At 33.7% G+C, this 26,014-nt stretch overlaps 1 protein-coding gene across 6 annotated transcripts in view; it reads right to left on the reverse strand.

Moving 5' to 3' along the window:
* LOC149572873 (protein EMSY-LIKE 1-like) overlaps nucleotides 1-26,014 on the reverse strand; it is a 287,381-nt gene that overhangs the window by 168,172 nt on the left and 93,195 nt on the right. For all 6 annotated transcript variants that reach the window (XM_089812008.1, XM_089812005.1, XM_089812007.1 and 3 more), the window contains exon 2: nucleotides 2,714-2,847. In XM_089812008.1, coding sequence (XP_089668134.1) covers nucleotides 2,714-2,847 — 134 coding nt within the window. The remainder of the gene's footprint in view (nucleotides 1-2,713; nucleotides 2,848-26,014) is intronic.

The raw sequence follows: 26,014 nt of genomic DNA on the forward strand, positions 1-26,014 counted from the left end.
TGTGGGTTTATAACCCAATCTCCACCACTCAGCTTGACAAATAATTTCAAAAGTGGAATTTGCATGAGCTAAATGCTTTAGATTTTATTTATGTAGTATTAATTACTGATTTCATTCTTGTTTCTATTTTCAACAGGTTCATCTACACCTCATCACCATAATTTGGGCCATTAGGCTGGTGACTCCCTGGTGCTTGAACAATTATCCTTATTATATAACTCGCACCTTCATCACCTCATTCTGGCATTAGCTGGGTGATATCATTGGTGCTCTCATTACTGTTATCAAATATTATAACGTATTTTCAAAGAATGAAAGTAAAGTTTAAATGAACTTTAGAGATTATTCATAAGATTGGCAATCATGAATATATTCTGTCCTTTCAAGACATTAGACTAATTTGAAAATATTACTTGGATAAACAATTATATCCAACTAAGGTTATGCTTATATGAAGTGGACGTAATTACAAACTTAAAGATGATTTACGTATACTCCAGAGCATATGAAAGACGGTTTGTTTTAATACGATCTGGAAAAACTTGGAACAAGACTCAAAAGTCGACTCAGCTTAACAGGTTTTAAGAATAAAATAAGGAAGAAAATGCAAGATGTCTCTTACGTGACTCACTGCTCTGTAGTTGAATTTGCTATAACTTGGACTCAAAGGCCTCCTTCAGATCTCCGCGCGAAAGTAGTTGATTATGGGAATGCAAAAACGTATTAATTTGGGTGTTAAAGGCACCACAACAGAGCAAAGGAAATCAAAAGAGAAGTGGTAGAATAAAGAACAAGCCGGATATCTCTCTATACCGAAACACGACAAGGCCATCATATAATACTATGGGAATGACCTTACGGCTTCTTGCCGTTACAAGATTCATATTCGATTTCTTATTCAATCGGTTTGAAAAAGAAGAAATAAGAGAAGAGGGAAAATTTGAAATGAAAAGTTTATTTATTAATATTATTTAATATTATCTTATCATCTTGGTTAAGTTTATAAATACGTATTTGCAAGGTGGCATTATTGGATTAATAATTTTAATGTAATGGTGCCACTTTGTATTTATTTATCTATGATTTTAATCGAGAGAGTAAAATAATATTAAGTGATATTATTATTTGATAAATTTAATAAAGGTAAGAACTTTGTTTATTTTTAATATTTATATTATTTTTTTAATTTTTAGCTCTTGCGGTTCCACCAAGAAATTTATTGTCAAGTCCTAATAAACTTGCCAAGGCGATTTTGAGGTCAAACCTACCACTCCTGATGACTGAATCTTATGACCATCCCATTCCAATGACCTCGTTTCGTAATGCTTCCCCTCTCTCTCTGGTCTTCATCCTGTAAACATTTAAAACAACATTCTTGCCAAAACATCAATTCAAGATTCATAATTTGTTAAACAAAATCATCAAGTGATTGTTAGAAAATTTCATTATAATAATTAACTCATTCATCATAAATGTATAGTGACTAAATTTAACTAATTCCATTTTACATGAACACAACGGCTAGATTTAATTGACTTAGTTTCATTTGATAATCAGATCGATGCAATGGCTATAATTAATTGATTCAATTTCACATGAATATGAATAAATAAACAATGGCTATAACTACCATGATATAACAACTATTATGAACTAACTCAATTTCACTTGAACATGAAAAATTAACTTGGTTCAACGGCTATATTTAGCTTAAAAATTTTAGGGCAAAAATTGGGATGTAACAAGTTACATGGTGGTGTTTGAGATTGGTGTCTTTGGGTTGTGGTGGGGCATGTGCAATGGGTGGCTCATCACCCTTCCCTCTGCCCCACCTTTTCATCTTATATGTGTCCTATAAGTGGTCAAGTGGTGGTCTTTCGGTGTCCAAATAACAAATGTAAACTTTGAGATGTTGCTCAAGGTGTTTTGGATGAATGTCCACCCCATTTTGTATACATAGTCGTATGTTTCTAAGTCTCTAAATGTGGCATTGCCAAATGGTATGGATTGTATTTTAGGGAGGTGGTCAATATTCCTGAACATTGTATACTCTTTTTTGCTTTTAATATTAATTAAATAATATTTTTCTGATAATAAAACTATGTTTATATACATGTACATATATTATGATAATATAATTAATGAAATCAAATATTATTATAGCATAATAATAATATGAAATAGATAGCATCAATAATACAATTATTTGTCAATGCATAAAATAATGTGAATCTTAGAATTATAAACTTTATTGTTAATCTGTAATCAAGTACATAGTATGGGTTGTATATTACTGATTTTATCATCTTAATCGAGGGTCATCACATCCATGTATAGCACTACCTGCTACTAAAGAATATTCTTCTTATTTTGTTCGAGAAAAATGATTTTATGACATATGTATGATCCAAAATTGTACTTCCATGTCTAAGGAGTTAAAAGGGTAGAGATAGGAAAATATTTGCAAGCATATCCAGCAATGCATGTGCATGAGCATATAATGTTTGTGCATATTTCAAGCATGTGTAAAAGATCTCAAGAATACATCCATCCATATGTTTAAGTAACAGTAAAAAATCGACAAACATATCTACATATGCATGTAAACCCCAAGTAGATGTGCATTAGACACCATAATATTATGGGTATTGACAATGTTGAATTACACAAGCTAAACTTGAAAAATTAGAAGTATGGGTTATTAACTTATTACCCAGCTAATTTTCCGATGATCAATTCTCAAGGCCCATATTAACCCTTTATAAGATTTCCACTTTAATTTTTTAAGTTGTTGTTGTTGTAGCCTTGGCAATTCTTCATGGTAATCATTAGGAAGTCCTATTTGATCTGTGTGCATAAGATATCATTAACACTTTTTCCAAAATGAATATATATAAAATGAATCATAATAAGATCAATCTAGAAATACAAAGAAATTTCATTCTTAGGAAAGTATAAAATGATACAAACTTTGTATAGATTTGGAAAGAGTCCCAATGCAAAATAAGTTCCCTTTGATGACAAAATGTGAAGGAAAAAAGAAATACTTAGCTTCATGGGGGTTGAACATCATTTTTGAAGGCAAATTGGATGCATTAAAATACATACAAGATGACAATAAAAACTAAAACTATTTCTCCATTCAATGCATGTTAAAAATTCAAAAAAGGAAGAAAGCAAATGGCATATGTGTTAAAAGAATATTTAAATGAATATTGGCAGTCCAAGACTTCTACTAGAGTTGAAGAACGCCCTTAAAAGCATTTTGTTGGAGGCATTCTCAAGAAATATTCATCCTCTTGACAAATAAAAATGACTTAGAGCTAGACTAGTAGGAAGAACTGTAGAATTTATCCAAAAATCTCTCTTTGCTCAAGTCACGGCCCTTCTTTTATCATATTATTTCCTTATTCAATTACTATGCTAAAAAATTGGTTCAAAACCTGAAAGTGATCTACTTGATAGTGCAATCTGAAGCTAATTACACAATGTGAGTTGTAGAGGTAAAGAATCTTCCTTGTCCACAACAAATTGTCATCCATTGGGATGATAAAGGAGTTCCAAATTAGTGCCACATTTTCCATAATAAATTTTCCTATTATCATGTATTTTTAGCATCATCTATTATTATTTGGACTATATTTTGTGCACCGACCTCCAACACAACCTTTACCAATATTTCATCAATTGTGCAGCTCATCATCTTATCTAAAGCATTAATAGTGCTTGCAAGCTAGACTTTTGGTAAAAGAGATAAAATTAAAAGCAGTCCAATTGTCACATCAGTACATCCATCCAACAATTGAAAACCTCCTTTAAGTTACTGAATTGCAATATGAAAGGAAGGACTGCCGATAATAAATAAATGATATGTTATTAAGTCTTTTTAGTAGTTGACAGTGTAATTAGTTGTTCATGAGAGGTGTATTGGTTGCCAATGATTGAAAACCTTAACTGTCGAGCACTATCTATGCTTGGTTGGGAAACCCGTTCACATTCATAATTGAACAAGCATTACAATAGGTAATAAACGATCACATCTTTCTGCCCTATGATTGTGTTCATTAATTTATCCATTTTATATGACATGTTTTTGTTTATTTATCTTTGTTTACACTGCATGTTACATCCCAAATTTTGACCTAGTTTGAAATATAGCCATTGAGGTTCGCATGAAGTCAGTTGACAGTTTAATTTGATATAATCTAGCGAAATGGTATGTTAGTTGATTGTTATGATTTCAACTGCAGATGACATGTTAGTTGATTGTTAATCGCGAATTCATGAAATTAGGATGAAAGGTTAACTGTTATGATTATTTATAATTATATAATTTATAATGTGATTATGGAGAAAATTCTTCCAGGGAGCATGCCGAAGGGGTGGAAGCATTGTCAGAAAAGAATTAGGCAGGGCGTCACCATCACTGGGCAGACAGATAGAGGACCCAGTGACTCAGAACAGAGTACATCTATGAAATCACACGAGTTATTTAAATAAATAGTTTAGTTATAATAATTGAGTTTTTTAATTAATAAAAATATTTATAAAACATATCTTAAAGGTTTTTAAATTATTTTTGACGTAGTACTTTTAATAATTGTTTATAAATGTTCATTTAAATATAATCAAATGATTTGGCACCATTATTATTTAATAATTTAATTGTTGTACATTATAATGATCGAAATTATAATCATTGTATTATTATAATCTTCAAATTTTAATCTTCCAACTCATGTTCTTGCTTTTAACTGATTAATGTTGGCATGTTTAATAGAATTTATGTTTTTTTTCTAACTCACATAAACTTCTTAGGAATTCGAATAGATCTTGTAACTGTAGGTAGCCTTATAGCCAAGCCAACCTTTAGATAAGAGTTTCGATGATTGTTTTGGGGATAACTTCTCCCTCTTTGCATTTTCGTGACCCTTCCAATCACCTGCTATTGCTTTCAATCAATATCAAGAGTCGAAAATTAACGCTCTCCTCTGGCTCTGGTGCTACGGCACATTCATTCCTTTATGCTCAGAAACCCATCTAAAACATCTGTTAATATACCCATTGTAGAAGGGCATCGATGTGAGGAAATAACACCAGGGAGTAGTGATAAGGCATACGTCTTCCTCTCTTCATTATTCCTTTCATATGATCACTGCAAGAGTAGTGTGGGAGTTTATTGTTTCTGGCCACAGAGTACAAAACGTTCAGGTCATGTAAGTTTTTGCATATGCTTTTCTGCTATTTAATATGACTAGGAAAAGCCTCCACCAATCAGCCCCAGTTCACAATGAAGTAGTCAAGGACCCATCCAAGCATTTTAAGGAGTCATGTTCTACAGGATTCTCAGTTTTGCTTTTCTTTCCGTAACACTAGTGGTAAAAGATAGTGATATTGACATTATACAGTTCCATTGAAATGCAAAGGATGAAAGATGAAGTTAGATATTTATACATTTGTATTATGATCCTAATAATGGAAACCATGCTGTACAATTAGGCAAATATATTTTGGAATCAAATTATAACTAAAACCCAAGTCGTGAATATACTACGTTTAAGACAAATTATGAACCCACCTTCTTCCTTCCAATCTAAAACAATAAGAGAAGATTCTTGTTTAATTTCTTTTTGATAATCTTTGTTTTCAACTTAGAGTATCATCCTTGATTAAGCTACAATAAACTTGAATAACAATTTGATCAGAACTTAATTCATACTTTTCTTTCATAATGAGATGATTAATGAATCCACACCAAAGAATGTATGTGGTGAAGAAGTTGTAAAATATCTTTGTGATCTTTAATCTGAATACACCTGGAAATCACCAGTGTGATGGCCTGATTATGGTGAGGTGGTGTGGATGAACCTGTGAATAAGTAATGCAAGAATGAAATCAGTAACCTATACATTCATACATAAACAAACTAATATATATTAGCTCATGCCTATCCCTGTTATGGTGATCTCCTACTGCCAAGTCGTATGGTGTGTATATATATCGTGATGCCCAGTGGATGGAATGATGTTCCCTGTCAATTCTAGGTAGAGAGGGCCTTTCTCGTTAGAAATCATGTTGGGATATATATTGTGGTCCAAGGTTGGGTGGTAAAACCCCTAGCAATGTTTCACCTCTCTCAAGATGTCAGTTATGCGTCAAACAGAGATAAGCCATGAAATCAATTGTTTATCGGAAACAATTATTATCATTTTTGTTTATGAGAAGGTAAGATTAAATTGAAGTATTTCATTGTTATCATCATTTTACTTCATATAAATGAGTACTGAATATAAGTAATTATCTAATCTTGAGAAATTGTCACAGAGAAGCAATCGGAAGGAAAAGAAATCGGAAGCCCTAATTGATTGTGTGACAGCTGGAACCTTAATTGATATGGTGGTATTGGAAGCCCTAACTAAATCTGTGGTATCAAAAACCCTAGTTGAATCCATGGTTGCGGAAGCCCTAAATTGAATCCGTTGTCGTGGAAGCCCTAAATTGAATCTGTGGTCGTAGAATCCCTAAGTGGTAAAGCACTACCAGAAGCCCTAAATAAACTGATGGTAATTGATGCCCTAATTGGTAAGATGATATGTGATGCCCTAATTTAAGTTATATTGGTATTTAGTGGTATTCGTCAAATGATTTTTGAGATAGCAGTCGATTTGAGAAATTGTTATAGTGTATTTGTGGACTAACCCGGGTGCTTGCAGAAGCATACTGAGATGATTTTCAGTCTCAGTTTTTCCGAGGTATGTGACTTCAATTTCTAAAGTAATTTCATTAAAAGATATTTCAAGTATTTAGTTAAGAAATTTTTGTTTAACTAACTTTAACGGTAAATCTTCTTCACATGAACATGAATTATGTAACTGCCTTCTTATGAAATCGAAGTGATAACCGTATTCTATGCATATGTTTGATGTTAATTTAGACCCGGGAAATCCGGTTGTTACACTACACAGATTACAAATATTCCAAGGAATAAACATTTTGGGGTTATTACTTGTTCAAAGCTGGAGATCTGATGACAACACACAAGATGGAAAAATAATGGGTCAACTATTTGAACAAGTGCTAATAACAGAAAGTGACAATGGGGACAACAAGGAAGAAACTCCAAAGGATCGGTTGACGCAAGACTTGGTATACTTGTGGGAAGTTTTGATCTATCAATACATGCAACGGGAAGATGAGGAGTGAGCAATCCTTGAGGGCACAATATGTGATGAACTCATAGTGAACCACACTGTAGCCTCCAATCTTCTTGGGAGAATCTCAAGGTTTTTTGCACAAAATTTTATTGAATTGAAATACCAATGTGAGGAAAGGATCCGAGAATAACAGATACTAGAAGGATACAAAGAAAGGATCAATAGGGAGGAAGAAGAGTGGGATACTGGCACACATTATACCTTGTGATGTGATTTTTGTGACCGCTTCATTATGTAAAAATGAAATGCATCATATTCCAAGATAAAACACCAAATATCTATTCCCCTTTTGGACAAAGAGACCATGTATGATAAAGATTATAAGATGAATCAAAGAAGGGAATCCAAGGTTCAAATTTATGTTTAGACACAACATGATGTGATTTGTTGATAATCACTTGGGACTCATGTTGTTCATTCAATGGATATCAACTTTGCAAAATTTAATTTAGCAATGCTTCAACTACTTAACAAAACAATTGCAAAAAGGATAAGAGTTTAGGAATTTTAATCTAACTCTAACAATGCAAAAGATCATTGATGCTGAGGTGAGACTTCTAACTAGTCCTTCCCTCGCTAATTTGACTATGCAAAGGAGGATGCTTGCTTCTAAAGATGTAGGTATGATTTTCATCTTGTTAATAATCATTCAAATACCCAATGAAGAGGCAATCCAAATGAATATTTCTAATTGAAGCTAAATGCTTTCAATTAAGCCCAGACTAGCCTTGCATTGACACTTGTAATCATCAAGTATCAAAAGGCAGATCACTAGTTTCACCATTATTTACCAACAACAGTATCTTCCATTCATTTACTTTTATTTCTATTCAGCATAAATGAAAATCCTAATTTAAGTGAGGAAATGCAGAAACTATGTGATATTCAGAATTCCACATTCACCATGATAACAACAATAAATAAAGAATAGTTTTGGTAGTGTTATATGTAATGACCTTGCTCAAATCCGACCTTAAAATGCTGATTGAAGGCTCGAAGAATTTTTTCAAACACTTTGCATACAAGGGATCATATGACTGATATAACTTTTCAGTTTGCTAAAATGACTCTTTTCTTCAATTTGCATCAATAAGAATGCTTGCAAGAAGACTCCAGATTGTCTAAACAATGACCTAACATGAATGTGCAACTAATTTTGGTAATATTCAATGCATATATATGATCTAAGCATGAGAAATGAACACCTACAGCCAACTGGCATTTTTACAAACAATTGGTGTGCAAACTAACTAACTAATAATAAATGATATTGAATTGCTCAAATGACACCAGCAACTATTATCTCCTTAATTGCAATGAAATTTCTAATACAATGCTTATGAAATATGGCCAAGACTCTGGGCATTTACATGGACTACAAAATATGACAATCAAATCCTAGGTTGGCAATATAGATAATCTAAAAATTACAATACTCTTTCACTTGCAAAATCCTGGCCTTCCTTTGATACCAATAATGCCAAATGGCAAACAAAGACAAGTACCATATAAAATAATAAAGTGCTGAAGCTATATTTTGTACTCAGCTGAAAATATACATTTCTCAGAAAATATGCCAAATGCCAAATGAGAAGTGAAGAACTTGATTGTAGATGGCTGTAATAATATTTACCAATGCTAAAGATGCCAACACCCAATCCAAAGTCACCCCAAATCTGAAAATGTACTTCCTTGCAAGTTTTCGAAAATGTCTATGAGTTTTGAAAAAATTCCTTAAAAATAAAATCATGGCATTTTGGAACTCCAAAATGCACTTATCTTTATCTCCTCGACAATAGAAATCCAATGCAAAAATACCCGGAATGATATGCTAAGTAATGAGAAAGATATGAAGAAAAATGTGGTTCCAAAGCCCTATCCTGAAATTCTGAAAATTGGATCAGACTTGTAGCAAAAATGAACCAGCAGCTATAAATCTTTCCTCCACCACAATTAAGCCTTCTAAAGATGTCCTGCAATCAATCCATGACTGAAAATGAATAGTCCTCAAAAAATGCCCCCCTCCTATAATTTCGGGTTTGCTGAAAGAAGCCTCCTAAAATTTCGAATCTGCTAAAAATGACTTCCTATAATTTTGGACCTGCTAAAAACGGCCTCCTATAATTTCAGCCCTGCTAAAAATGCCTCCCTAAAATTTCGGATCAACTAAAAATGGCTTCCTATAATTTCAGACCTGCTAAAAACGGCCTCCTATAATTTTGGCCCTGCTAAAAATGCCTCCTGAAATGCTAAAATGCTGAAAATGGCCTTAGGCCCAATGATGCCCTAGCTGAAGTGACTGTAGTATCACCTCCAAATGTGCAACCCTTCAAAGGATATTTCACCTCCTCAGTTATGCAAAATCCAAGGGAGACTCCGTTCCCAAAGACCTAGTGACTATCTGAAACTACTTGGCTCCATAATAGACCATGTGACTAAATCACAATCTGATGTCAAGGGAGAAAATACAAATTGGATGATCAAATGCAAGATCCATAGGGTCTATTTATTCACTTCTCAGTAGCTTCCTCTAGAAGTCACTTAAACATTCTAGAAGCATCCAAATATTCTTATGAAATAAAGTGCACTTTTATAAAATATTACTTTATAATAAAAAGTGCATCTCAACATCAAATTATAAAACTAGGCCCGAATAAAGTAACTTTATAACAAACGTAGGCCCAAATCACTAATCAACTGTAAGGACAAAATACTGCCAAATAGTCGCTGGTCGACTCTCTCCACATCACCAGTCTACGAGAGCCTGTGATAGACTGATCTGGCACGCTAAACGATGTCAGCCAAAATTGGGGACATGACATTATATCAACAATCATTTTGAGAGTGTTATATCAACTATCTTTACAAGTCTCTCTAGAAATGATTTAGCATTGCCTTATATAGGGAGATCAAGTACAATGAATGACCAAGATTGATTTGAGATCAATGGCCCAAATTATGCCAACACAACCCTCATTCAACTAAATTTCACATTCACCATGATAACAACAATAAAGAAGGAATAGTTTTTGGATTGCTATATCAACAATCTTTTCGAGTCTTTCTTTAGAAATGATTTGGCATCGCCTTATATAGGGAGATCAAGTACAATGAAGGACCAAGATTGATTTGAGATCAATTGCCTAGATTATGCCAACACAACCCTAATTTAACTATTACTTACAAGAATTAAATTGTTGATAAATTACAAAAAGGCACAAATTTATGAGCCAAGGAAAAAATTAGAAAAAAATTATGATCTAATAAGAATATTGAGTAGGTAGAGACATTAGATGCCCTCTACATGTATGCTTGGAATGATTGGATTGGTTAATCTTGGACATATGGAATAGAAAAATTTTAATTGATTGAAGATGAATGAGCATCACCTCAACATAATTATCTTGTAAACTTGATCAATTCCTTAGAGATGAAGAAAAATCTCTTTATACTCATTATCATGCCTTTGATATAGATGGCTCATATTCCCAAATTTCTTTATTTGTAGTCTTTTATCCTTCAAAGATTAGGCAATCTTCACATTTGAAATCTTCATGAATGTAATGTCTCCTGGGGCTACCTCAAAAAATAGGGACAACTGTCATAAATTCTCTCTTTGCAAAATTATAATATTTGACCTTACTTGCAAACTTGTGTTATTAATAATCTTCGTAGACTTATGTTGTAGACTTCTTTGCAATGTTGTGGTCTTTTCAATCATTTGATCTCATGTTGATAGCTTCTTTGGTAATTAAGTGATATTTTTATTATTGACAATATATACTACAATAATCAAATAAAGAATTAATGGTGGATAAACCTTTCGGTGATTGTTCTTTCTTGATATTACTAGCACCTATTCCTTGTTATAATTCTTCTCATTTGATACTTAATATCCTCATTTGATAATTTCTTATCCTCTATAGAAAGTCACCTCTTCAAGTCATTACTATTAAAGTTATGTTCTTTTCTTGGACCCTAATAAACAATTGTTGTATTGGCATTGTATGATGGCAGGTTGTTTTGATATCTGATTATTCTTATTTGCCTTTGCCTTATCTTTTCTTGAATATCACTTTTACTAGTGATTTCCCCCTTTCCTTATGTTCTTTTCTTGGACCCTGATAAACAATTGTTTTATTGGCATTGTATGATGGCAGGTTGTTTTGATATCTGATTATTCTTATTTGGCCATGCCTTATCTTTTCTTGAATATCACTTTTACTAGTGATTTCCTCCTTTCCTTTGTAGGATACATTTTGAAGTTATCCACTACGGATTTTATAAATGAACTACTCTAAAATTCTAAACCTCAAATTTTATTCTTTCCTATATATATTCCCTTTATCTTCGTTGCTTAGTTATTTTCTTCTTTCCTTCAATTATCTGTTTTATTTTTTCTATTCATGGTCCTAACTATCTATTGTTCTTTCCATTTTATACCTTCCTTTATGATAAGAGGTGCCCCTCTTCAATTGAAACATGACACCTTTTCTATCGTACCTCTTCATAGTTAGGCATTTTGTTTATCAAGAACTTGTTTAAAGAGATCAACATATCGTAATTAAATTATTGTTCATCATAATGGAATGGTTCTCATAAGCCATCTCACCAATTATTAAAACATCCTAAATTGTAAGCTTCATTAATATGTTGCTTTATAGAATATGGGCCAATTGTATTCACGAGTCATTCGAAGGTACAATATTTCTGTATTAGATTTCCACGATTTCACCATATCGTCGAATCTCTATGGATTGAGCATATTTGTGGAGTGGTTTACTTCTCCAGAGAAATAGATGTTGCCACTATGTGGTCGCATTTTCCATTTTTGTGCTTTCATTAATTAACGATCACATTCCTTGTTATGTGTGATGGCATTGACCTTCGCTTGCAACAATTCAATAGTGTCAAAGAACGAAGAGGACATTTGTAATAAGGTTAGATTGTTGTTGCTCCATCCATTTAGGTTTATCTGGTGAACTTCCTTCAAACAGTCGATTGAAGCTTTTGCCAATACATTCCTACGGAGAACATAGATTCTAATGTAGTATGGTGATGATCCGTCAATGAGTACTCATATTTGTCACTTCTAAGTGCCAATACTTGATTCCGCAAAGGATAACCCAACTTGATAATTAATTCCACAAAGTAACCTTACATTAGCAATCAAGATATTTGTCATATCAATTTCTAGTTGTTTGATAATTCTCGTACAAGGTTTTGATTTTGATATTTGTTTCAATTTGCTAAATCATTATAGCCTTTTGATTCTCACTTTTAGATATTTTAATTTCTTATATTTGAGGCCCATTTGCTAATAATGTAACTATTAAAGGTCAAATAAATGTTAATGTACTAAACGACATATTTGCCTATGAATAATAATAATTCAATTAAACTGATTTGTTGGTAAGTCAAATATTATAATATTAATAATAAACTTTTAAGTTTTATGCCATTCCTTATTGCAAATCGTAGAACAAAGGGAATAGGAAAACATGTTTCGTTTTTTTTAAAACAAAACACCACAAGGTCCACAACCATGGAAAAGTTATGAAGTTTACAAATAAACTAATGGCCCACGATTTTTTTTAAATGAAAGAATATAAATGCATTTTCATTTACAGGAGTCACTCTGAATTTTTACAAAAAAAAGACTTTAAGCCAATAGTAGAAGCAAACGCGTCCAACTCTCAATGGGGAAAAATGTCACCAGGTAGTGTGGCTGGAGAAGGGTCATTAATAGACGCCTATAGGCAACGTGGCAACATAGAGCTAGGAGAAATCAGATTTAGCTTAATGAGGAAGCCACCACTTTTGGTTGGCTGGCAAGAACAAGTTTCATATTATTTTTAGACAAAAGGATCTTCAAGTTTAGCACTGACTAAGGAGAAATATGAAAAGGCGAGAGCCATCATTATCAGGGCATCCATAGCTAAAGAAGGAAAGCAAATTACAGTTGACAAAGAAATAGTAGGATTCGAAACAAAAAAACAAACTGTGAACCTTCCAATTTCCCTCTTTCCATCTTAGTCCTCTAGCTAGAAATACTAGAAGAGCACCAAGGAAAAGGGGAAGCTGCATCTTTTGTTTTGGGCCTGCCAACTATCGTGCTGCAAGGAAGACCAGACTAGATATTCCTTTCCACCTGTTGCTTGTGACAAACTGAACAGCCTGCACAAGTATGTTGTTTCTTTACAATATGTTGTAGATAACCATTTCTCAACTCTTTCTCTTCTTAATAATGTTTGGTATAAATTTCATTAGCCTATAGGTATCTGAGTTTTGTTTTGTGGTGTGAGGCCTCACCCCAACCCATCATAGCATAGATGATTTATTCACATTTCAATACCTTATGACTCGATGTTTTGACACACTTTTGATTTGTTAGACAGAGACTTAGATTATCATTGTATCTTTAATATCTGCATTATGGTGACTCATGTTGTACTAGGACCTATCTTATATGTTATAATGATTTAAATGGATATGTTTTAGTGTATCATTGTTATGATAGAAACTAAATCATGATGATACTCAGAATGTTAAAATGGTTATGTTTGAAGTAGGGATTAATGTTGATGTGTAGATCATGATATTTTAATGTAGCAAGTATTTCATAAGATATTGTTAGAAAGGAAAAGTTAATTGAAATGAATTAATATGCATGTCTAATGTTGAATGACATTATTTAATATTGATCTGTTGTACATATATATTTTTACATGCATTTTTCTTGGACTACTAATACTTGAGTTAGTGTGCAGGAAATTTAACCATGAAATTTAATAGGAGAACCAAGGCCTAAACTTATGTGAACATGGTAAAGCCAAGGTTGAATCTATTGGAAAGATTTGAAACCTTGTTTTGTTGTGTTTTATTTTGTAAACGTGAATTGTATGTGTGTAATAGATTTAAATCCATGTAGTAACTAGAGACATGGCATTGTGATGTGTAATGTGCTGTAAGGTGTCACTTGACACTTGTAATGTCCATGTGTGGATGACATGTCAATTAGGGTTTTGAGCAAGAAGCCACTTAACCTAAACTTAAGCCCAATGAAGTACTCAAGTAACCCCACTTGAAAGAGTTATTAGAAGTCACCATCAAAGTTGAATTTCGAATTCAAACTTCCTAATGACTTTAGAAGACTTAAAAGTGGCCCTAAAGTGTCATTTTAGTGGAAATTAAGTGCCCACATGATAGTATTACAAGTTAGGGGTCTAAATTTCACCATTTGAAGGTCTAGATAACTTTAAGGACCCTCTAAACAAGTCATTCTCTAAGCATTTCAAAAATGGAGTTGTCTCATAACACTTTACTCTACCTCATACTTGGCCAAGCTTATATCTTTGTAAGGGACAATAGTGTAAGAAAAAGGAGGCTTATGTCTTTGCCATTTTTGAGATAGTGGATGGGTTAGAGGTTTTGGAGGCCTTTTTAGAGGGCTTTGGGAAAATTAGTTAAATGTTCACCCACTCTAATTTTAGAGACACCTAGGGTTTTGGAGATTGTAAGCTAAGGAAAAGGGAGCCCATCTCAACATTCATTGCCATTTGCATAGGACCAAGGTTGGTGCTTCTTGCCATGGACTTGCTCTTCAGTTGAATCTTAAATAATGGTGTTGTAATTATGAACATGTAGGAATGTGAATGCATATTGTATGTAAATTATTGCTATGTTGTGTTGAGATGAGTATGAAGATTGTTGCATTTTGTTTCCTTTCTTGATTTTTGGTTTTGGATTGAGTGTTGTTTTGGGTGTGAAGGCTTCACTCACCCTTGGAAGAGAAGAGAAGCCTTGGATGAAGGGGTTAGTTGGGCATGACAATGTAGTTGAGAGCCTCTTCTCATAGAGAAGGGAGGAATTTCATGGAGTATGGGCTCCATTGAAGCCATAGTTATTAATATTGAGTTTTGGGTGTGATAAGGGAAGTTTTATGGACAGAATAATGTATTGTGAAAGCCTTGTAGAGGCATGGTAATCTTCATTTTATGTTACTTGTAAAGCTATGGCAATTCTCCTCTTGAAGAGCCCACCTTCACCCTATGTTTATGATTCCATTTGTGAATCACTCTGAAGCCATGGTTGGGGAAGTTCAATGTTGTAATTGTGATGTTTTATGCATTTGTGAGCTTGTTGGGTTGTAACCTGTTTGAGTCTTGGTTCTCCTAGCTCGATGGGTGGCCTCAATGATGCCTAGGTTGAGAGGTGAGCCTCCATGGTTCTTGTTTAAATGTAATTGCAGGTTTTGTGCTTAAGGGATCAGTACGAGAAGCTTGGATTTGATCATCATATTGATGTAGTATGAAAGAGAAACTAGCATTGTGCCAAGAACCTAAGCTTACCTTAAAAAAAAAATTGTAGTTGTTTTTTGCGCTAGATTTTTGGGCATGACATGTAGGGCTTAGAAAATGATCTTCATAGCTTTTCAGCTCACAAGTGACTGAAGTTAGGAAGAGAAGATGGGGGGTTTGTTTTCATTTTTATTTGCTTTAAGTTATGCTATTATTTAGTTCAATATAGCAATAAGGTCTAAGAAATGGCACATTCTCCCTATGATTTCCTTTTTTTGAAAAGAAAAATTATAATTTATTAATATATGATGTATGTTCAGAATTTAATACGGGTTGAAGACTAAGTAGTTCCTTAAGCAATCCCCTATATGGGAACAAAAGATTATAATTTCAGTCTTCTGGGGTGTAGAAAATTAAGTAGAAAGATTGCCAACTGCTTGACAATATACCTCACAGCAGTAATGAATGCTTAAATATTGTTTTAGACAAGCTTATTTTAGGAAGGGCAACGAATGAATATCAACTGTTTGACATAATGCCTTACTGTTATGAATTGTTGGCTGGAGGATTAAAAAATGTACTATGCACTGTTACATCAAATTTATGGGCTCGGAATTGTTTAAAAATGATCTGTGCATTCTATACCATGATTGTATAAATCTGATTACTGGAAAAAGGTCTTATGACAGTTCCTTTTAATTCTAGAAAAAATCTATAAAAAAAGGATCATTGTTATCATTTTCATGTAAAGATTTTATTCATAGAATAGCAATCATCCTATAGGAGAACATAAGCTAATTTGAAGTCCAAGTTATATTAGCTATAAATTTTTATTTTTGAAATGTTTATTTTATCCTGTTTATAAACTATATAAACTATAGGTCTAATTTTCAGTTAACACCTTGTGAGTTAATAAAAATCTGGAGATTTTTTTAATTATATATAAAGTAGACAAGTTCAGGGTATAAGGAAGTCAACTTAATCCTCAATAGCTTGCTGTTAGAATTTCCTAGGAAAGAACAAAACATTGATTTGTTTCAGCCATTAATATTATTTGGGCCTATCACTAGTTTGACTTTGAGTAGATGAACTATAGCTCACTCAAAGTTAAACCTATCCACTTGGCTCAAAAGAAAATATATTGTTTTACCTTCAGCTTAACAAGAGCCTTCAGTCGATAAACTCTGGATAACCATTTACTAAAACTAGGTTGACTTGTTAATAATTTTAGAAAAGAACAAGATTTGGAAATGATAACAGATAGGAGTAGGGCATGTGCACATAGGCAAACACTTCACACAATTTAACTATGTTTCTAAATAAAATATTAGTTGAAGGTAGGAAAGATATTATGGGCTACCGCCTGATACGTCCGAGTGGATGTATGATGGTGAATACCTACTTGGAAATGAATCAAGTCGCAAAAGGGTCATTCCCATAGTAGTTACATCAACTTAGTACAAACAGAACTACATATCGTTAGCGAGTGCTCATTCTATTGGTGTCTTGATCCCATGGATACAAGTATGTAGGCAGCTTGGAAGGTGAAGGATACGTCCAAAGCACAGATACCTTGGACATAGATTTTGTGGTTACTTACTCCTCATTAAGTTTTAAACTTCTAAACTAATATAACTTGGAAACAAAGAGATTCTTAGGAAGGTAACTATACCTGGCCAGATGCCTGAAACTCGAGAAGGGTTATAGGAATTAGAAAACTCTTGGTAATCTAGCACCTAATGCCCGAAATCCAAGGAAGGGTGTAGATTTGTGTTAACCTTGCTAAGAACCTTGGCACACCCGTGGGTTTGTTTTGAAATTCTGGCAAGCGCCCTGGACCCAAATGGTCCTAAAAGGTGAAAATCTCTTATCAAAGTACATTGATATTCATGTCTATACAAGATCCTTCATAATTGATGGAATAAGGCCTTTTAAAACAATTGTTTATTTCTATTCTTAACAAATTGAAGGTGGTCTGGTTGACCGATTTGTTTCCCTAGATAGAAGAGCCTGGATGGCTAAATGAAATTAGGTCTCATATGGACTCATCTCTTGAGTAATCAATAATTAAACAAAAAAATGATGTGAATTCTTTGTTGAGTTGTTATGATCATTCTTCTAGTAAACTTATTATTCTTTTCTAAGGAGAAGTTGGTCCTTACACTATGCCATAACTTTTCTTGAATATCCCTTTTACTAGTTATTCCCCCTTCCCTTTCCTGGATATGTTTTGAACTTCTCCACTATGGATTTTATTAATGAACAACTCAAAAATTCTAAATCTCAACTTTTGTGCTATTATTTTCTTTCCTTAATATATTCCCTTTCTCTTTGTTGCATGCTTCTTTTCTACTTTCCTTCAATTATCTATTCATTTCTTCTATTCAAGGTCTAGACTAGATTCTTTCCATTTTATGCCTTCTTTTATGATAAGAGGTGCCCTTCCTCATGTGAAATATCATGCCTCTTATATCCTACCACATCATAATTAGGCATTTTATTTTATTACGAACTTGCTTTAAGAGATCAACATTTCATAATTAAATTATTGCTCATCACAATAGAATAGTTCCCATAATCATCATTTATTAAAGTGTCCTAAACTATAAGCTTCATTAATCAATAAAACTTGTGATGTTGCTTTGAATAATGTGGGTCAATAATATTCACGAGCCGTTGACAGGTAGAATCTGTTAGTGTTAGATTTCCATGATTCCACCATTTCATCGAATCTCTTTGGATTCGGCATATTTGTGAAGCGATTTGTTTCTATAGAGAAAAACATGTTGCCACTGTGTAGTCACATTTTTCATTTCAGTGTTTTTAGGAATTAATAATCATAGTCCTTAGTATGTGTGATTGTATTGACCTCTGCTTGCAACCATTCAATAGTGTCGAAGAAATAAGAGGACATTTCTAATAAGGTTAGATTATTGTTATTCCATCCATTTAGATTTGTCTAGCGAACTTCCTTTAGACAACCGATTGAAGTTTATGCCAATACATTCCTATGGAGAACATAGATTCTAATGTAGTATAGTAATGAGCCGTTAGTGAGTACTCAAAGTTTTAATCCATCATTGCACTTGTCTTCACTTCATCCTTAGATTCAGTTAAACTTTCCTCTCCAAGTGAAAGTTTCCATCCTTATCTCCATTTTCTCCTAATGATGAGGACTTAAAATCAGACTTGCCATGAGATTCTAGGTTCCTTAGGATTTGACTAAGTGTTAAAGCCTTGTTAAAAATACTACTCCTCTATTGGCCTAACCCTCTAATGGGCATAACCCACATCTAGTCTTAACCAAACTAAGCTTATTGACCTAAATGCTCCAAATTGCTACTAAACTAAGGCTACATCGAAATAACTACTCTACTACCAAAGAGAAAAGAGGGGGTCCCCACTTGCAATGGAATAATGACGTGAATACATCACAAATCCTGGCAATCAATGCCCCTACAATGTATTGTCTCTAACAACCCTTAACCCTTCCATACGACTGCCCTCATGTGCGAAATTTCTTGTACGACCCTCTGTACAATGTCTTTTATTTTCCATTAAGCTTGGTTTGGTTTGGTTGTTTGTTGACCTCTAAGCATACACACGCTTTCGTTTTTGTAGAACAGTCACTTCCTACTATCATCAACCTACTCTTCCACCACACAGAAGCTACCTGTTAACCATCGTATGATGATTCTACTAGCATACGACGATGTTGTCTCACCCCCTTGATGTTCGTACGGTAATTGACACTTTCATATGATACTGTGTAGGTCGACACGCCTCCAAATCATACATCCTATCACACTTCACCATACAATAAATCACCACCATACAATAAATCACCTCCATACAAAACCATATGATAAATCACCTTCATCCAAAACTGTACAATACTACAATTGTTCCTTTCAAAGATCACTCAATGATATTGCAAATAGATACAAGATATTATGCACTATGAAAATCCAAGGATAAACTGAATCACCAAGAACAAGAAATTCAAATTACAAAGAAATCTCATCTAGAAAGTCTTTAACAGAAGACTTCACAAGTCCAAACCAATAGGAACATTAGGGTGAAAGGTTACTCCCACTAAAACTGCCAATACAAAATAGGGTAGATCTTGCACCTCTCAATCTAGAACAACATTGAACTCCAACTGGGATTTTCAAATACAAAGAAAATATCAAATTCACCATGCCTACAACTATGCTAAATTCCTCCCTTATAAATGTATTGCAAGAAGCTTCCCAAAGGATTACAAACGAGCTTATATGGCAAAAATAGTTTTATCTAACTTAAAAAGAGGGCCGAAAAGATATTTTTATTAAGTTTCAAGGCCATGTAGATAATTAATTTCAATTCCAATATTTAATTATATTGAGGACTTTACAATCCTCTTGACCCAATAGTTACTTGTCATCAAACAATCACAAACTCGAATGCTCCAAAATTTGTTTGCTTTCCCATGTATCTTCAATTTGTAGGTCCTTCCAATGAACTCAATACTCCTTGATTGTTAATGACATCAGCTTTTTCTTTCTATCATTTATGATCTTTGCAGGCTCCAAAATAAGCTTTCCTTCTTCGTCAACGGTTGGAAGTTCCTCAAAAACTATTATACATTGATGGACTGCCTTTTGAAGGCATGAAACATGAAAAATGTTGTGAATCTGACTTCCCTTAAAAAACTCCAACTCATAGGTAAATTCACCCACCCTCTGAACCACCTTGTAAGGTCAGTAGAACTATGGCTTCAACTTCTTAGCACTACTTTTCTTCAAAGAAGATTTTCTATACAATTGTAGCCAAAATTAATCAATATCCCCTACCTCAAAATTGTTAGAAACTAAAGTCCACCAAGATAATTGAAAGGGGGGGTGAATCAGTTATGCATTTAAAAGAACTCTCAATATCTTTCCTAATTATGAAACATGTAAACAGTGGATGCAACAACCATAGAAAGATAACCATGCACAACAACACCAGATATGTTACTAAGAAAACCCTTGATCAAAGGGAAAACCCCAGTGGGAATGATGCCCACAAGATGATGTACTAATATAAAAGTTCTTTTTGAAAGGATAGATCCTGTTAGGAGTCAATGAAATACAATCAGTACATAAGAGTCCCTATTAGGAGACTCTAAATCCTAGTTAGGAGATTCCCAACTTGTTAGGAGTTGTGCCAACCTTGTTAAGAGTTGAAAGGAGGACAATTGAACCCATTGTCCAAATAACCTCAGTACTATTCTCATTGAATAATACAAGTATGAAGTGACAACTGTCCAACCAGCAACTTATCTTGCCAAATCAATTCCTTTTAAGCTTACCATGCATCAACCCCACCAAACTCTACTCTGATCAAAAGATATTCCTATTCAAGTTTTACTCATAAAATAACTATCCGTACTAGATCTCACTTTCAAGTTCACATACCCAACAAATGATCTTATGATCAAAACCACACTCTACCACAAGGAAATAACCTTTCCTTTATACCAAGCCCTAAAGTAAATAATTGAGTCATCCTTGAGGCTTTCCCAAATTACAATAATAATATAGGACAATATTAAGACATTACAAGGTATTACATTACAATTTACATCTTTTCAAGATTACAAGCAAACTATCGGCTCGTAGTCTTCATAACTTTCCATACGGTGATCTTCTAATAATGCCCTCTTAGCCAAGGCATCTCTATCATTTCTTTAACCTCTCTTTTGGTCCGCTTAATCCAATTCCATCCCTGTGAGGAGATAGAATCGAAACAATAATACTCACTTTCTAGAAATGTTGTTTGAAAGCTACCTTCAATAAAATCCTCATGACGCTATCCAGTCTTCATATTTCCGCATGTGCTCTTAGTTGTAGCATCTAGACTTGTAGAACATAACCTCAAGTAGGCATAAGTTGGTCTTCAATCCATGAACCACGCTAAACACTTCTTTATTTGTAACTCTGCCAATCTTCTCAGAATAACAAGCATGTTGACATCAATGACCAACATTGTCATGAATGCAACACATAACCACTAAATCATGTCTCTAGCAATGCTAATATACTCCCCCATAGGAATATTATCAACATTCATGCTAACAATCTCCCCCTTTATCATTAATGGAGAAAAAGATTAAAAACATCTAAGTACCATGAATGCCAAATATATCTCTTCCTCAACTGCAATATATTTTTTCCTCATCTACCTTTACTCCCCAATTCATGTTGCTCATGAATGTAACCATACAAAAACCAATATACACAAGGAAGGTGTTAATGTCCCCCATACATAGCCATCTTTCTTCCATAAGGAATATATCAAGCATCATGTACACAATTCTCTCCCAAAGGATAATCTCTCCCATAGGATGTTTTTCATGTGTTATTCTCTCCCCAATTGACATCAATGACAAAAGCATCATTATGTCAAATCCCTAAGTTTAATCATTTCAACTCAAGTGTCCAAAGAAACTGTGAAATACCAATGCCAAGAGTCCTCAATGACTCAGCTCAATCACGCATACTCCCCAATAGGAGAAGCATCAACCATCTAGTCCAACTACCAGCTGGGTTGTGATGCAATCTCTACATCAACTACTCAAAAGTAGGTTGGGGCATAACCCAAGCATACCTCTCAAGTACTCAAATGTATCCTTAACCAAAGGTTTTGTGAAAATGTCTTCTATCTACTTGTTTGTACTAACATATTCCAATTTGATTTCTTTCTCTACTACTTTCTCTCTCGAAAAGTGATACTCAAAAGATATATGCTTTGTCTTTGAATGTAAAATTGGATTCTTTGACATACTTACTATACTTGTATTATCACAATTTATGATAATAGGTTCAGTAAACTCTATTCCAGTATCCTTCAGCATCCGTTGCATCCAAATAATTTGATTACAATTATTTGTTTCTGCTACATACTCTACTTCTATTGTACTCTCTGAAATGTAATCTTGTTTCTACTTAGCCAAGAAACCAATCTTCCTCCTACGAAGAATGCTCCACAACTGGTGCTTTTTTTGTCATCTACAATTCCTTCCCAATCAGTATTAGTATATGCACATAAAGTAAAATCATGTGATCTATCATATCATAAACCATAATCAAGTGTGCTTTTTAAAGATATGAAATTTTTTTTAACTCCTGCATAGTGTGTCTCTTTAGGATCTGCCTGAAATCTTGCCACAGTTCCAACTGCATTAGCTATATCCGTTATAGTATGTGTCAAATACTGCAACCCGCCAATCATAGATCTATAATTTTTATGTTCAACATTAGGGGATTGATCTTTGCTAGACAATTAACAACTAGTTACCATAGGTGTTCCAACCAGTTTACAACTTTCCAAACCAAATCTTTTCAACACATCTTTAAGATAGTTTGTGATATGAAAATTCTATCTTGTTCTATACAATCTATAATCCCAAGAAGTATTTCATCTCTCTTATCATACTCATCTCAAATTCCTTCTTCATTTCTTGAGGTAGCCCTCCAAATATTTGTTCACAATCTTCGTTTGACCATCCATTTATGAGTGGTAACTCATACTCAGCAACAATTCCATTTCAGCCAAACAAAAAAGTTCCATCCAGAAAATGCTGAGAAAATTGCTATCCCTGTGATCGACTATGTTCTATAGGAAATGCAAGCGAAACACCTCACGAAAAAACAACCCAACTAATCGAACTCTCTGAAATCCTGAGAGAAGGAAAAAGAAATGGGCATATTTTTTCAAATGGTTCACCATATATAATCCTTCTCTTGTAATTTAGGAAGTCTAGTTATGAAATTCATCAAAATGTTCTCCCATTTCTGATCAAGTATTGATAAGGGTTATAGTAACTCGACAGGCAAGTTATGCTTCGGTTTATTCTGTTGCAAGTAGAACCTTCCCATGCATATTGTAGGAAATCGTCCTTGAGGCTCTTTCCAATGAATCTTTGTTGAATTTTCCAATATGTCTAGAGGTATTCCAAGTGTCCTGTAAGAGGCAAGTCATGAATTTCCCTCAAAATCTTCTCCTTCGTCTTCAATTTGGGTACCAAATAGATTATATCCTTGGAGTAGACATCATTAGGCACCTTATATCTGTCATCATATATTTCTCCATCCATCAATTTGCATACAAATGAATTTTTGGGGTACTCAACCAACAAATGTGCGTTGCAATCTACCGAGATCTGTGACAAAGAACATATAGCGAGCCTTCTTGATAGAACATTGAACATCACATTATTATTCTCCATCACATACTCTATGCCAAAGTTCTATGCTCAAACTGTGCTCTCCCATTTTTGTTCCTACTTGTTCAAGTCGTTTTGCTCCAGAAAATATCTCAGACTATTGTGGTCTATTCATACAACATTTCTTGTTCTGACAAAACATTGTCGACACTTGGCTTGTGTGTACATAATAGCGAACATATTTTTATCATAGATCAAGCACAATCATTCAAATCCTGAGGGCTTCCAACTCTCAAATGTGATGAGCTAATGGTCTTGTGTTAGCATAGCTCCAATGCCTTCACCAAACTCATCACAATCCAAGACGAATGATAGAGTGAAGTTTAGAAGTGCAAGTAACAAGCACGTGCTCATATTTATTTCAAATTATCGAAGGTATGTTGCACATTCTCATCCCAATGGAAAGCTGCCCTTTTTGTAAAGTCTTCTAGTTGTGCTCTCAACTATGAAAAATCCTTTCAAAAACCTTTTTTAATAACTACACAGTCTGCATAACTCATGCAACTCTATAACTTCCGTAGTTGGGGGCCTATCAAGAGTTTCTTGAATCCTCTCCTGGTGCACTTGAATCCCTTGGGCACTAATGACATGTCCCAATTACAAGATCTTGGTCATCTTGAACTCACATTTGGAAAGAGACTTATAAGGCTAAGATAGACTTTTACCGATCTGAGGTTCGATGACAGTTGTATATATTACAATGTCACTGTAATTGATTGAGTAATACAACAGCCACCGATTCCCTTCACTTATATGTCTTAGGGGGTCACAATTCATGAGGGATTGTGACTCCCTCATGGCAATCGCCACAGGGAGTCATAGCCTCTCATGAGCGTGACTTCCTATTATCATTGTTGGATTTAAGTTATACTATATCACCGATAATCATATTGGCACTAACTCAAAACATGTTTAATGTTTAAATTGTTTATTATTACTCATTATCACTTTTAATATATTTACTATATGAATATTTATATATAAGTTTAATAATACTATGTAGAAGTATATATATGTATATATAACAAATGTGTATATATATATATATATATATATATATATATATATATATATATATATATATATATATATATATATATATATATATATATATATATATATATTTGTAAGTGTTATTATTATATCATCACCACAAATATATATTCATAAACATATTAAATTCATAGTAATAATAATAAGAATGCTTCAAACCAAATGAAGCTATGCTCTTGAGTCTTAACACTCTCTCTTAGACAAAAGAGGATTGAATGCATCCTATATAGTAATGCACTCATATCAATTTGAGATGATGAAGTCTATTCATCTTCACAAGTATGACACAACAGTTATCACTATTCCTGTCTATTATAGAATTGAATCCAGTGATAACATCTGTATCAAGATATCCAACGTATTCCAGGATTTCAACCCAATGTAGTCAATCTAGATACATCTGTCATCATGTGTTCTAACAATTTAGAGACACATGACAACAAGTCGACCTATTGTCAAGATTGTCACCTTACAATAATGACCTTATCCGCATGAAAGATCATCACCTTTCTTGCCATAACACATCCACAATATTGCAATATTGATTTTATTAAATATTCAATAACAAATTTAAATAACATTGAATTACAGTTTAGTTATACCAAGTTTATTCCTAAAATACTCAAATTTCAATCTTGCAATTGGTTTGGTGAAGATGTCACCCTTTTATTCTTCAATGCTGATATACATCTACTTCATAACATCTCTATCCACCATATCCCTTATATAATGGTAAGGAATCTCTATATGCTTGGACCTGTTATGGAAAATTGGGTTAACTAATAGTTTAATGCAACTTTGATTGTCGCAGTGAATTATGGTGGATTCTAGTGGTTTTCCAAACAGTCCATATAAAATTTTCCTTAGCCACACTGCTTCGCATACTCCCATGGAGGCTGCCATATACTCTACTTCCGTATTGCTCTGAGCGACTACTAACTATTTTCTATTGAACCAAGATATCATGGCCAATCCAAGGCTAAAACAACATCCAGTCGTACTCTTATGGTCAATAGAACTGCCTACCCAGTCTGAATCAGTAAACCCTTGAAGTTGTAGCTCAATATTCTCATACTTCATCCCAAGTCCAATTGTTCCTCGTAGATACCTTAGAATGTGCTCCACTGCCATTAGATGAATCTTCTTGGGTTTACATATGAAGTGACTTAACACATTTGTAGCATAGCAGATATCTG

This window comes from Cupressus sempervirens, chromosome 2 (assembly GCF_028749045.1).
Source record: "Cupressus sempervirens isolate cs-2001-9-10 chromosome 2, ASM2874904v1, whole genome shotgun sequence".
In the NCBI taxonomy this organism is placed as follows: Eukaryota; Viridiplantae; Streptophyta; class Pinopsida; order Cupressales; family Cupressaceae; genus Cupressus; species Cupressus sempervirens.